Below are 14,197 nucleotides of genomic sequence, written 5' to 3'. Positions count from 1 at the left end.
TTTTATGTTCATAAAATGTTGCCGTTCTTCTCTCCCCAATACGAAATCCAGACCAGCTTTTATCGATTATTGTCACGTGCGACAGCCTTTCAATAGACTCCTTAAACATAATCCGTGTTTTGTTTGGCCGTCGCTATGTTAGTAATAGCCCACCTTGTGCAATACGCACCGCCATGACCCAATTTTGATGAAGCAGTGATGGCGGACTTAGCGATATAAATCAACACAGGAGATTGACATTTGAGGTGAGCAAAATACCTTCAAATACTGGACTATTTTTCTCTAATTAATTGATATATACACAGAATGAAGAGTTTCGTTCCATGACACATTCACGATAGTAAATTCTGATATTGACATAAAGCAAGAATGACAAGTAGGTATAAATGCACAAACATTAGTAACAGAGCAATTAAGTCTTTGCTGCAGCACTGACGTATTGGTATGTCGTTATGCCGAAAGCATTTCTCCTAATAATGAACATTCTCAATATGAGCCATATTATCTAAGCATAATTATTGGCAATCCCGTAAAGTGATATTTTGTGTTTTCAAGTCACTGTTCATACATGTACAGTATGCACCGGTCAGGTTTAAACATTTTAAGTACAACCGATGCAGCCCAACTATTTAAATGGATTTAGATTCATTCGTGGGATTAATGGATTATGCTTACGGATACTCTGACTAATTGTAAAGTACAACGTAAAACACATTTTCCTTTTTTTTTTCAGAAAGAAAATCAAACATGTCGACAGAAAACATTAAAGTGGCAGTGAGGGTCCGCCCTTTTATATCCTTGCATTTTGATTTTGAGTCTCTGTCTCTCCTTCTCTCTCTCTCTCTCTCTCTCTCTCTCTCTCACACACACACACACACACACACACACACATTTATAATAAAAACATACAATAAGAGTGGCCACACCACAGGTAAGTGCCCCCCTGGGTCTAGTAAAAAGAACAACCACTCTCCATCTCTCTCTCTCTCTCTCTCTCTCTCTCTCAGTTCATTTTTTCAGTTCAACCCATAAGTACAGCAAGACCGTACCTTTGCTCCACTCACGAGGTACATGTACACGTACTCCAGAGTTTGTTAATCATCCTTGACTTTCGCACAGCCAAAGAGAGAAGGACTCCAACGCCCAGCGTATTATAGACATGGATGGGGTCACCACCTACATCAAAGACCCCGCTGCTCGCCCCGGGGAGGAGCCCAAGAAATTCATTTTCGACCATTCATACTGGTCACACGATGGTTACAATGAGGAAAAGGATGGATATTATTCACCAGCGACTGCCAAATACTCGGATCAAGTGAGTAGAGTTCAGAGTAATGGCCCATTTCCCAACACGCGTACCCTGTTGACGTCATAAGACGTCAGTCAACGTCACGTGTCTCTTGAGGTAGACAGGCATGACGTAAGCCCACTTTAAAGCTACAAAAGGAACATTGCAGGGTGATAAAACATTTTAAGTGTGTTTCAAATTGATATGTTAAACTTATGGTACCTAGATGAACATATTTTTCTTTCTCCAGACGAAAGTTTTCAATGATCTCGGCCGCGGAATGTTGACCAATGCGTGGGAGGGGTACAACTGCTCTATTTTCGCATATGGGCAAACTGGGAGCGGGAAGTCGTACTCCATCATGGGATACGGAGCAAATAAAGGTAAGTTAGCCTCGACAGATACTAGTTTATTTCACCCAAATACAAGAGTTCTGTATTTTTTCTTTTTTAAATTAAAGAATGTTTATTCATGTTACTGGGCCAAAATAGTCAGCAATCTAATATAAAATGTATGTTAAAGGGACCATTCCCACAGATATTTCGATCGATCTATCTTCCTTGGGAGTCTCTCTAAATTGCTGTCAGCTTGACTGGCTTAAAGGGATAATAGCTCTTCGTTTCGGTCAAAAAATGAATTTTCCTGGAGTAAACAACAATTTTCCCATATTTACCAATGGTTAATGAATCCATTTTACATTCAATGTTAGTACCTGTTTTTTTTTCTAAAAAGTTTGGTTTTTTGTTAAAATCTCTTAAGAGATCTTAACAGAGTATACTGTATAGCCATCAATGGAGGTCACTTGGTCTAAAGACAAGCTCAGATATCAGAATAATAGCTGTAACTGCTGTTTTTGTGGTAAAACAGAAAATACGATATTTCTATGAGTTACTCACAATGTTTTTATTGTGAAATATAGATCTCATACGAAGAGTTATTATCCCTTTAAATGTCTGTCACGCCTAGTAAAGCTGTTAGGGGGTAATTATCTTTACTCAGTTTAGTGATACTTCCGAGGGAGTTAAATCGATCCAGATGGATCGATCTAAGCATTGGAACCCAGTGGAAGTCTTCGCCGGAATTAAATAATGTACTTAGTAATCATGTGTCCTTCAATTTTTATTTCATCGTTGCAGGAATTGTTCCCCGTGTATGTGAAATGTTGTTTCAACAAATCAAAGAAAACCCGAAAGAAGGGGTGGAATATCGGGTATGTATATACAGTACACATTTTCTTGAAAAATATTAGAAAAAGGTGCACGAAAAGAATTTTTAAATGTCGACATGCAGCATCCAGGTAACAAGGAGAATTCGACTTTTCATTGGCTATCATTAGGTAGTCAAGAGTCTCATTCAGTGGTATTGGTCTTAATGTTCCGTAATTATTTGTCTACGTCTTGTGTTAAAATTGTTCACTGCTAAGGCTTAATTATTATTTTTTTCTTAATTTTTCCACCTCTATTAATGTATTTGGAACAATGGTTAATATAAAATGTCTTTATAAACTATTTAATTTCAAACACTTTTATCATAAGCAAAGGAAGTAGCATACGCATTTTTATATTTATTAAAGTATTTAGTAGTTGCAGATGATCTTCAAACCTAAATATTTACTTTATTTTTGCAGGTGAAATTCAGTATGTTGGAGATCTACAACGAACAAGTACGAGATCTTCTCACTAAGAAGGTCAAGGGAAAGGCTAAAGAGGGTCTGAAAGTTAGGGAACACGCCACTAAGGGGTTTTACGGTAAGTACAAGTGGAAAGTTGAAGAGGGTTATTTCAGGTTTTACGGTAAATAATTGTAAAAAAATACGGAGAGTGTAACTTTGTGCAGTAATTACATTTTATTTTGCAAAAGTAATTTTCACGAATGCGGTGCACATAATTAACATAATCTCTTTGATGATATTCCGTTCGAGTTATTCAGTTTTAATTTGAAAACTAGTGAAGCATTCCAGAGAGCGCAGTCTTCCACTAAGGCAACTTTATTAACTAATTAAAATATCTCATCTTTCTCCTCAATTAATTACGGTATCGCTACCAAAGTCCGATCGATTTTTAAAAGTTCGTCCATTTCTCAGCCGTAACATTTATTCATCATCATCTTTCGAACTTGGGAATGGGAGCAACAGCAGCAACATGTTAAGACCAGAGATATTTCTCTCTCATAAGTGAAAGGATCTCATTTGTTTGCATATCAGTATCATTCATGATGGTACCAGAGTAAGTTACATGTCGTCTGCCTCTTTTACCTTTTCCCCCACGTGGTGTCCAAAATATGAGTCAAAGGGGGGCCGTAGCAATAGTCCGAAGGTTCATTGGTTCGAAAGTTCACTATAGAACCTTCGGACCAATAAACCATTGATTTAAAAAACCGATGAAAATGTTACCATTTTTCGGACCATTGAAACTTCGGACTTTTCGAGACGCCCCCGTCAAAGGCGCGGGCACAGTGCCCTGCTAGCTGTTGTTAAGTAACAAACCAACAAAGGCAATATCATAGAGGCATAATAATTATTAATCGTCAATTTTCGTATGCAGTGGAGCACCTCACAGATGTCCCAGTGGGAAATTACAGGGATATCGAGCTCCGTATGGACGACGGGAATAGAAACCGAACCCTTGCCGCCACCAAGATGAACGATCACAGCAGCCGCGCGCATACAATCGTCACTGTCAACTTTGAGCAGATCTACAAGAAAGAGAACACTACCAAACAAGCGTGTATAAATTTGGTGGATCTTGCAGGAAGGTAAGATATATCGATTTAATAAAAACAAACCAAACAGCAGACAAATTTTGTAATAAAAAGAGAAAAGTGAAAAGTTCTTGTAGGGGATAAAAGCCAGAGTGAAATAAAGAACAATTGAACAATACGTAACATTTAAGAATATTTAAAATTTAAATATTGTATTTATGATTATAAAACGTAAAACTCTCATTGGCGGACAGATTAGTTTTGTTAACTATTAAGTAAAAATGCATTTATGTAAGACAAGCTTGTTTTATTTTTAAAAACCGAACAAAATTTCAGTGAGCGATCTAAGCAAACTGGTGCAGTAGGGGAGCGGTTGGACGAGAGCAAGAACATCAACAAATCCCTCTCTGAGCTGGGCAATATTATCAAAGGTCTTCACGACAAGGCGTCCGGAAAACGAGCACAATGTAAATATCAGTTAACTATATAGCATTTTAAGCGTTTGTAAAGATTTACCATCTTGTTGAAAATATATGCGCAGTTGTTTAATCTGTTTCTGATCTTAAAACTGTGATTATCATGATTATGGTGAAGTTTCGTCTTCTTTACTGGGATTTTGTCTTTTGGCAGATATTGGAAATCCATAATTTTATTAACACGTAAAAAGTAATCGAACGAAATGGTGTTGATGGCCTCTATGTGTCTAGTATATACTGGTATTATATAGTTGTTTAAGAAGATCAGTTCACTTGGTTGTTGTTTATTCCTTCTATAACTAACAGCCTCCCTAACTACTTACGAGGTTATTAATTAAGGAACCATCTATTTAAACCATTTATTGGAATATTAGAATATATTTTAATAGGTTAGAGTGTGTGAGGGCTTTCAAATATCCAATGCTTTGCATGTAATTGCAATGCTTTTAATTAAATCTTGTTGGGGCCAGCGGGTATGAAGTAACAACTTTTTCTTGCAGTGAATTTCCGTAACTCCAAGTTGACCATGTTGTTGAAGAATTCTCTTGGTGGAAATTGCAAGACAGTTATGGTACGTATTACATGTACAGCAAGAGCTAGTTGAGGCGGCCGGGTAGGGCAGGAGTGAAACTAAGACAAAGAAAGACAAGCATGAAAAGTACGCACAGGCACACAGAATACTTATTGTAAAGTGTTTTTTAAAGTAATTGTGCAAAAGCTAAAACTATTTTAAGTAGTTGTTTTTAAATTGGTGCAGCAGAAAGTGGGGCTAAGTTTTTTTTTCGTAAGAGTTCTTATTTAGTAATCACTTTTTGGAAATGAATCTTTTATAGGTTGCTGCTTTGAGTCCAGCCGCGGAAAATTTTGAGCAGACTTTATCAACGCTTCGATATGGTAAGTTTATGATATGCTGGTAAATTACTTAGTACTATAAGCAATTTTTAACTTGATTTTAAAATAAAAGCAACAGATATTCCTATTCCTTACCTCTCGTCTGCTGACTTATGATGTGCGTGTTTCATTTAGTGGGCAAAAATACAGTTTTCTCTAAAAGCGATCAAAGTGAATAACGTAAATTAAAATCATATCAAATCAAAGCATAATGTATACCAGCAGAAAAAATACTAATCTGAAGTTAAATTGATCGATGTTGAAATGAAATAACATGTCATGAAAAGAAATTAAATAAAGTAATTAGTTTTAAAAATAAATTATCACGTCTCTCTCTTAACTTTATTTAATATTCTAATATTCTATATATCTAAGTAGAACATTCTATATATCTAAGTCCTTGTAGTAAGCAAACTTGCACGGTATAACGTTTTAAATGTAGATGTTATAATATTCTAGCGGACAGAGCGAAATCTATCAAGAACGTCGCCAAAGTAAACGAGTCAGAGACCGACAAACTGATCCGGGAACTTATCGCCGAGAAAGAGAAGTTACTAGCGGAACTAAAGGACGCCAAGGCCAATGTCACCGTTGGATATACTGAAGAAGGTGACGTTTAATTTATGTGCATTCAATATTGAGCAATTTCAAGTCGGTGAATTATGCCTCGATCTTTATGGGACGTTTATTAATAATAGACCTATTTAAATATAATTGCAACCACTGTTTGCATTCTCTGAATTCCTAAAATAATACACAGATTTATTGTCATATTTAAGTGTGTCAACACCATTTTGATATAAAATGAAAAAGTATTTCATTTTAATTCTTTCTTTGTAGATATTAAGAGGATGAAACAAGAACAAGAGGCTGAGGTAAGCATCCTTTTCCTTCTTTTATATGATAATTTGTTTCATACAATTAATACATGTAGAATTCCAAACTTGACTATCAATAAAAAGCACTGTTACAGACTAAGAAACTCTTCCAAATGTTTCAAGCTAGATTTGTTTAATTTAGGAACGTGGTGTCAGATTAATTCAGTATTCAAGTTCACTTATATGTTATAGATTGAGAGATACAAAGAAGAAATCGCGGGCATCACATCGTCATGGGAAAAACGGCTGGAAGAGGCCCGTAAGGAGACTGAGGTAAGCACGCAACTAGAGGAAATCGCAATAATACATACTAGAAGATGTAATTACCCTGTGGGTGACTTGAGTAAGCTGGTATGAAGTCAGATGTATGTAAAACGACCCAGTGGGACTGGAATGGTAGTCCTAGAAATGGAAGTCCGCAAGGTCCCATTTGATAAGTACAAGTTAGAGTTAGTCGATTTATTGGGGGAAGTATTTGGGAAGAATATCACCTGTACAACGTTACGGGGAACGGACTACCATTCCTAGCGGACTTCCATTTCTGTCACACAGGCTGTAGCCGTCTAAATGCCATCTTGTTTGCGAGTAGAAGATAACCTTTCGTCACTTCTCTTGGCTGAAAAAGCCGACTTGGAGAAACTCGACAAGGTCATGCATATTTGAGTCAAATTGCTTGCGCATCTTGGGTGCTTCTTAAAGTTGAGTTTTCCATCATTCCTATGATTAATTTGAAAAAATTTATGCCGTTCCTTGCGAAGGCGCCGTGTTTAACATCTACGTGTATCCATTTGAAATTCTTGTATTTATTCTCGATTATAGGAGAAACTGAGAGAAGAACAGCGAGAGGAAAATGCGAAGAAACGCTTCCCGCACTTCTATAATCTCAATGAGGACCCTTTGCTGGTTGCCAAAATTATTCACATTATCAAAGCAGGTAGGCTGGTTGCTTTTGATAAATCGAAGAAATAAAAATCTATTGAAAAATTAAATTACTGAATAAATATATATATAGATGAGTGGAAAATTAGAAATGTATTAAGTGCGTTGATGTATAGCAAAAAAAAAAAAAACTTTACATGATAAAATCGTGGACCCCCAACAACGTCAAAAAAAGAAAGTAACAATAAATAGAATAAGACAAAATAATCAAAGGAGATAAGAAGGCTGGCAGTTACAGAAAAGATGAGTCAATTAAAATGAAAGTTACGTCTCCAGAAGTGTTGTTTCATAACATTTATTTGAATTTTTATTTGTCCAGGATCCCACAGAATTGGCAACAATGGAGCCAAACCGCAACCGGAAATTCCTCTCTACGGCAGGAGGTAAGAAAATTTAATATTTTTTTTAAAACTATATTTGAGTTACATTCGTAGTATGGGTTTCAAAAAGCGGGAGCAGCTTTTCCTAAACATTCACGATGGATGTGTTTTGATGTGTTTCCATCACCACGGCAGTGTTCCCTATAAAAGTAACGGATTCCATAAAAATATTGTAAAAAGAAAAGATTTATACATTTAACATTACTCTTTTTAGCATTGCCAGAGAACACGGCGTCGTGTGTAATACCAGGAACGGTGTGACAATTAAGTCTTTGAAAGGAAAAATTAGAGTTAATGGGGTGGAGATGAACGCCGGACAGGAAATACAACTTCACCATCAAGACAGGTATTTTAAAGTATTCATATGTGCAGATTACGATGAATTAGAGATGAAGTAGAGATGAAGTAGAGATGAAGTAGAGCAAAGCGCAGAGGCAAATCTGCACATCAACCATCTTTTAACGCGATGAAGCAATGGTTGTTTTTTTAACCAAAACAGGTAGATATTTTAAATGTACAGATATAAAAGAAGTCGGAGTACGCCAAAGATAGGACCAAAATTTGCATACCAACCCAATTTTTTCACAATAAAACAAGGCTTTGATGACAAGAAGTGCAAATAAATTTTAAAAAACGAGTAAATGTCGAGGTCAGATTTGAAAATGCGTTTGCAAACGTGATATTGAAATGACGGGACGTGAATTTGGCCAGGTGTGTAGCTGAGAATTTTATTATTTTTTACCAGGATTCTGTTTGGCGAGTACACTGTGGGGGCTACGATGGTGCCCAACTTGTTCGTGTTTCACCACCCGAAAGAGGAAGAGGAGTTGATCAACCAGGGAAAGAAACACACGGAGATTTCGTACGATTTTGCCGTTGAGGAAATAGAGAACAACATTGATAGTGGCGAGGGAGGTAAAGGTCAAATTTTCAAGTTCTTCCTTAATGTTATCTCATTTGTTTTTTTAACGGGATATGAAGAAGTCATTACATGAATGTATTCTAAAAAGAATTATTAGCAAGTTTTGTCATGGATTTCAAATTTAAGATGTTTCGATAAAATAGTTTTTTTACGCAAAACAAAATGTTATCCTAACTGAAGAACTAGCGGTGTGGGGAGGAAGCAGATTATACCATTTGGTACGTGTAGTTATGTCCAACACCCTTTCTTTGTAAAAAAAACATTATTTTCCGTTTCACTAGGCGACGAAGACAACCTTGCTCTCCTAAAAGATGAGATCATTCACTTACTCCCCCTGGTGGAGGACGCTAACGCCATGGCGGCAGAGTTCAACAAATCTGTCGGTTTTGAGGTCACCCTCATCCCTGCTATGTTCAGAGGGAAGGAGTCTGGACCCACCGAGGTATGGGAATATAAATTAGACCCTGTACCCATACCTAGATCGATCTAGCATGATCGACCCAACTCCGAGGGTTTCTCGCTAAATGGCATTCAGCCTAAGTGGCTTAGATGTCTGGCACGCGTACTGAAGCTGCTTAACGATAGTTAGTTACCCTGTGACAGCTTCAGTAGGCGTGTCAGATATTAGAGACTTTTCAGGTGAATGCAATTTAGCGAGAAACCCTCGGAGTTGGGTCGATCCTGCTAAATCGATCTAGGTATAAAACAAAACCAACACAATAGAGTGACTGGGAAATAAACGATGATGTGATTAAATACAGAAAAGTGGCTCTCGAGGATTTAAACAAGGGCACCGTACCGCGTTGCATTTCCTTAGACTTGTTTTTTTTTTAAGTTAAATATGTCACTGTTCATTCATCAGGTCTATGTAAAAATGCATAATATGGAGAACGACAACGAGTTTTACTGGGGGAAAAACAAGTTCCTGGACAGGCAGTGCAGTATGCAGAGGATCTACGAGGAGTTTGAGGGTACCTATAACGTGGAACAGGTGAGCTTGTCCCCGTACGGAAATTTCGTATAGGTCCCTATACAGTATAGGACCTACACATGTTCTACAAAGGATTCCTAAAGGAAATCCGATAGCTAGAATTCCTATTGGGTCCCATAGAGTCCTTTAGGATTACTATAGAGGCCAATAGAACCCTATGAGAAGTCCTATAGGAAATTTTCGTAAGCGTCAGACCGTCAGCAGATAATTAGATACACATTTCTTCATACAAAAGAAACGGCTTTGGTTATTTTTGTCACAGCTCCTGCCTCAAGATTATACTTTTAGAGCGAAAAAGAAAAGAAAAAATACCCAATCATACTGTTTTCCTAGGTACTCGGCACATGTTTAGCACCGTCCCCTCCATTGCTTATCATGACATTCAATGACCCCTTTATTTATTTTGAAAAGGACGACGACCCGTTTTACGAACCCCCGGACACGGAGAACCTGATAGGTTTGGTGTCCGTGCCTTTGGTGGCGCTGGCCCACGGCCGGACCTACGACGAGAAGCTGACCATCCGAAACTACGAGGCTAACACAGTGGGGTATCTCGCCGTCGAGTTAACGGCCGAAGCTGGGGAGGTGAAGGAAGAGGAAAAAGGGCAGGTTAAAGAGGGAAATATTGACCCCAAAGAAATGGTGAGATCCTGTGTTTTTGTTTTTTTTAGGGATATGTAGGTTCAGACGCAAACTTTGGCCCTTTTCGCATCGAGCGGTACACTTAAGTGGATCGGTCCAGTTTTACAGGTCCTTGAATATTGTTATAATACAGGGGTTTTACTCCCTTTCACATATGTTCTCCACATGCCCGCTACCTGCAGTTAAGATATTTAATTGGCTTTGTCAAGTAGGGGTGTCACTGTTAAGGTTTAAATTTTTCAAAATGGATCGATCTAGTTAAGTATACTGTACTTTTCTTTATTAAAAGGACCTACATGTCTGCGCTTGCACACTCACAAATATTCACTTGCATGTGTAGATGAATGCACATGCGCTTATACGCTTTTTTTTTGCAGATATGCAGTATATCGAAAATTTAATTGAATTTTGTCACGTTAAATATTTATATCTATAATTCACTCAAGATCACATTTTATAAAGGATAATAACTTGTTTCACAGATTAAGTTTTACGGTAGTTTACTGAAATAATCCAATGATATGATACATTATAACTAATCTGTGATATCTTTTTTGTATTATATAAACAGCTTTCCATAATTTGTTGTAAATTTATTTCAGATTGGGAAGGATATCACAATCCGTATAAACATAAAGAAAGCTCAAAACCTGCCTGTCAAATACAATAAGGTATGTAAAGATTGCCTGGTAGGAGCGTGATTAATACTTGTAAATGCCATATATATATATATATATATATATATATCCCAATTTTATACCATAAAACTATTACAATTTCATTCAAAGGGTTTTGTCACCCTCGACCCCCCCTTCCGTCTTGCTGATAATTACACCATCAGAAAGTAATGCTTCAATTTGGAGTAAAATAGCATGAAACATTACCCTAAAGGTCCTGTGCTTGCATTTGAATAATGAATGAAAATGTTAAATATGTGCAGCTGAATATTAAGAGTATATGGATATGGTATATTTCAATTAGGTTTGGTGCAAGTACAAATTTTTCAAAATGAAGAGACCTTCGACCACAAACCCAACTGAATGCGTTGCCGGATTGTTTGACTTAAAATACAAGAAACGGCACAAATACGAAGCGCAGCAAGTCACACACGAGGTAGGTATTTAGTTTCGAAATTTTTCAAATACGAGGAATGGCGGTATTTACATGTATGGTTTTTAAAGTGCATCGCTGGTTTGCGAAATGGATGAGGACGGACAAAATATCACTGATCAACGTAAGAACATATAGGGTATTTACAGTGGATTTATGTTAATTTTGATAATTCATATTATATTTTATATTTATGTTTAGTCAAAGAAATTCATAAGCACTGCGGATCCCTTTCCTTGTACGATTTTTATGAAAGAGCGTGGTCTTGATTTCAGTTTCTGAGTTATCTCCAAGATAAAACCTTGATGATTGAAGTGTGGGGCAGCCAATCAGAAACGATTATGCGACAGGCACGCCCCCGCACTGCTCCCGGCACATTGAACATGGGCGCTACTGGGACTCTTAGACGGGCCTCGTTCTCAATCGATGGGACTCAAACAGACGGTTTTGCTGGACGCAACACTTTGAAGGAAAGGGCAGCAAACCTAGGTGGCGCCACCGGAGAAGCATGCAGACTGCAGTAGCAATAGAGAAACGATAAAAATCAACAAATACACAATAAGGGTACGTGTTTGTGTTGGTGGCGGAATTGACAAAGTCGACGAAAATTCTAAAACGCTGGGTTTTGTATGAAGTCAGAATAGTCAGAATACTGTTGGCATGGATAAAGCAGTAATATATCCTTTATTATGAGTATTATTATCATCATCAAAAGAACTGGTTGGCCAAACATACGTATATACAATATGATGCACCGCATAACAGTTTTATTGCTATTATTATTATTATTATTATTATTATTATTATTATTAAAAACTTTTGCTTGCATTCTTCTGTGATATTTTGTTATATTTATTTCTTGATGAAGTATTTCCAATATGTTTCAATATTGAGGTTTATCTTTAAACGTGTACTAAACATACGAGCTCAGTGCTTAATGTTTAAAAGATTTGTTTAAGATATGTATTATATCATGTCTGATAATAAACAAGTAAAAAACGAGCCCAATTGTTGACATTTAAATTACTAGATACACTATTTGTTTCGTTTAATGCAATAAGTGTTCTGGTTATTAAGAAAGCATTGCAGTATTATAAATAAAACCGAGCCAGAATTTCGGTATATATTGTCAGAAATTACCCTACTAGTTTCGGCTCAGTCGGGCCAAATCAAACATTCAAATCAAACATTGCTGATCAAAGAAAAGGGAAAATCGTAATATGCAGGTCTTTCGGAGATTCCAAGTCGGAAAAGAATAAAATGTTCTCCTCTTTCGTCATCTATAAGAGAAAAAATATAATTCCTGAGGTCTGCACCTTCGCAAGTGAGAGCCACAGTATTCTTCCGAGCATTTCAAACGATACTGAAGGCATGAGCACGTTCCAAAAACAAAACTAAATTATCGGCATAAAAAAAGGCTGGTAACAGGTTTCCCATTAATAAATGGTAATTCATTGTTCTTCTGGCTTTGAGTAGAATACCGAAAAACATTGGCGATTATACGAGAGTACGTTGGAAACAAGAGGAGACGTATTAATTTGTTAAACTGATTGCATTCAGCGAGTGTCCTTGCGATGGTGGACAGATCTACGTAGAACGAAAATTTCACTGGGAATGAGCCCTAAAAGCATTCGTGAGCTATCCAGAAATATGCATCCTATAAAAATATAGAGAGAGCGATTTTGGAGACATCAACTCATTCAGTATATAACAATACAAACACTTAGTTTGAACAGGTGGAAATATAATTTTATTCTGCTGACAGCTACCTGTGTTCTGTAACATGCTAAGTAGTGGACATATCTAATATGGATCCAATGCAGGTTTTCATATTTATGCACCTTGAAAACTGCTATTAATTTTTTTCGGGTAATTTTATATAGTTTATAACACTCTGGTCGCAGAAGAAGATCGAAATTCGAGATTTTGCGATGAGATTTAAATAGGCTCGGCAAAACGGCTCTATAAGGTAGGCTACAGGTAGTGCTCTGAAAAGAAACGAACGTTTCTTTCGGGAAGTTAAACGCTAGTAACAGTCCCAATATAAGTCTTTTAAGAAATATGTTCATGGTCTATTTAATGATGAAAATTGATTCACTGTGCCTTGAGATGAACGGGGATGTTGATACGTAGGCCTAGACGCCAAAGGCACGTTCTCTATTAACAGCATTCGAAGGCCACGCTGTTCAGTGCAGTGTCGTCGCCTTTTCCTACACTAGCCTCAAACTTGACCTTAAGACCACAGATGAAGTGGCCCCTATCACACTGTCTCCACTCGCCCCACGACCCCCAAGGGCCTCCATTACTGGCGGTGATGACTGCATCGTTACTACATTTCAACTGTAGATCATTCGCGGCCGTGTCATCACCTTTGCCCTGGGAGCGCTCAACCTTCAGGCGGAACCCAATAACGAAACTGCAAAAAATGGAATAAGTATATAATTATTAGAATTAAACACTGACAAATGGTTATCAGAGCGAAGGACCTGGTATGGTAAAGCCGTAAGTATGTGTGTCAGAATTTCGATATCTTATCATGTGCTTTTCGTCTTTCACTTGCTTATGTTTGCCTGTATCGCGCTCCTCTCGACCAGTCGGTTTGCTTGTGTTACGGAGGTTATTAGCTTCGTAACTATTGATAAAAGGAGTCAATTTGTGGAATATACTTTGTTTTATTTCCGAGTGCAGTTTACAGGACTTCTATGTGATAACTTCAACCCTTTAAGCCACTGCTCTTACTACTTGTTGATCCTCTGCTTTAGCACTTCAGCTTTTCGGAAAGTTGACTAACTTTTCAATAAATTTCAGATATATTTATATTATAATAAATAGTGTACCGTGTGCAAATACATCAGTACCGTGTGCATTTTACCATATATGGTCAGAATTACTTTACTTATTGAATAATGCTGATTCCATGGACAATACGTGAAATCATCAAACCTGAATGCTGGATTATATGAGATTGGTTATACAGATC

General features: G+C 37.2%; 1 protein-coding gene across 1 annotated transcript; it reads left to right on the top strand.

Annotated features, from left to right (window-relative positions):
- The first annotated feature begins 82 nt into the window (after positions 1 to 82).
- On the top strand, positions 83 to 12,219 carry LOC106174728 (kinesin-like protein KIF28). Its single transcript, XM_086997067.1, has 23 exons — positions 83 to 245; positions 734 to 791; positions 1,117 to 1,315; positions 1,539 to 1,671; positions 2,425 to 2,498; positions 2,916 to 3,036; positions 3,832 to 4,042; positions 4,325 to 4,455; positions 4,965 to 5,035; positions 5,298 to 5,358; positions 5,815 to 5,964; positions 6,196 to 6,230; positions 6,426 to 6,506; positions 7,053 to 7,167; positions 7,492 to 7,555; positions 7,767 to 7,898; positions 8,298 to 8,467; positions 8,756 to 8,916; positions 9,337 to 9,465; positions 9,877 to 10,107; positions 10,710 to 10,778; positions 11,089 to 11,220; positions 11,493 to 12,219. Exons 2-23 carry the CDS (start codon positions 748 to 750, stop codon positions 11,739 to 11,741), a joined length of 2,763 nt encoding a protein of 920 aa, XP_086853193.1. The 5' UTR covers positions 83 to 245; positions 734 to 747; the 3' UTR covers positions 11,742 to 12,219.
- The last annotated feature ends 1,978 nt before the right edge of the window (positions 12,220 to 14,197 follow it).

Source organism: Lingula anatina, chromosome 10, assembly GCF_051362555.1.
Source record: "Lingula anatina isolate TDL-2025a chromosome 10, LinAna3.0, whole genome shotgun sequence".
NCBI classification, from domain to species: domain Eukaryota; kingdom Metazoa; phylum Brachiopoda; class Lingulata; order Lingulida; family Lingulidae; genus Lingula; species Lingula anatina.
This window is presented reverse-complemented; position numbering and strand designations above follow the sequence as displayed.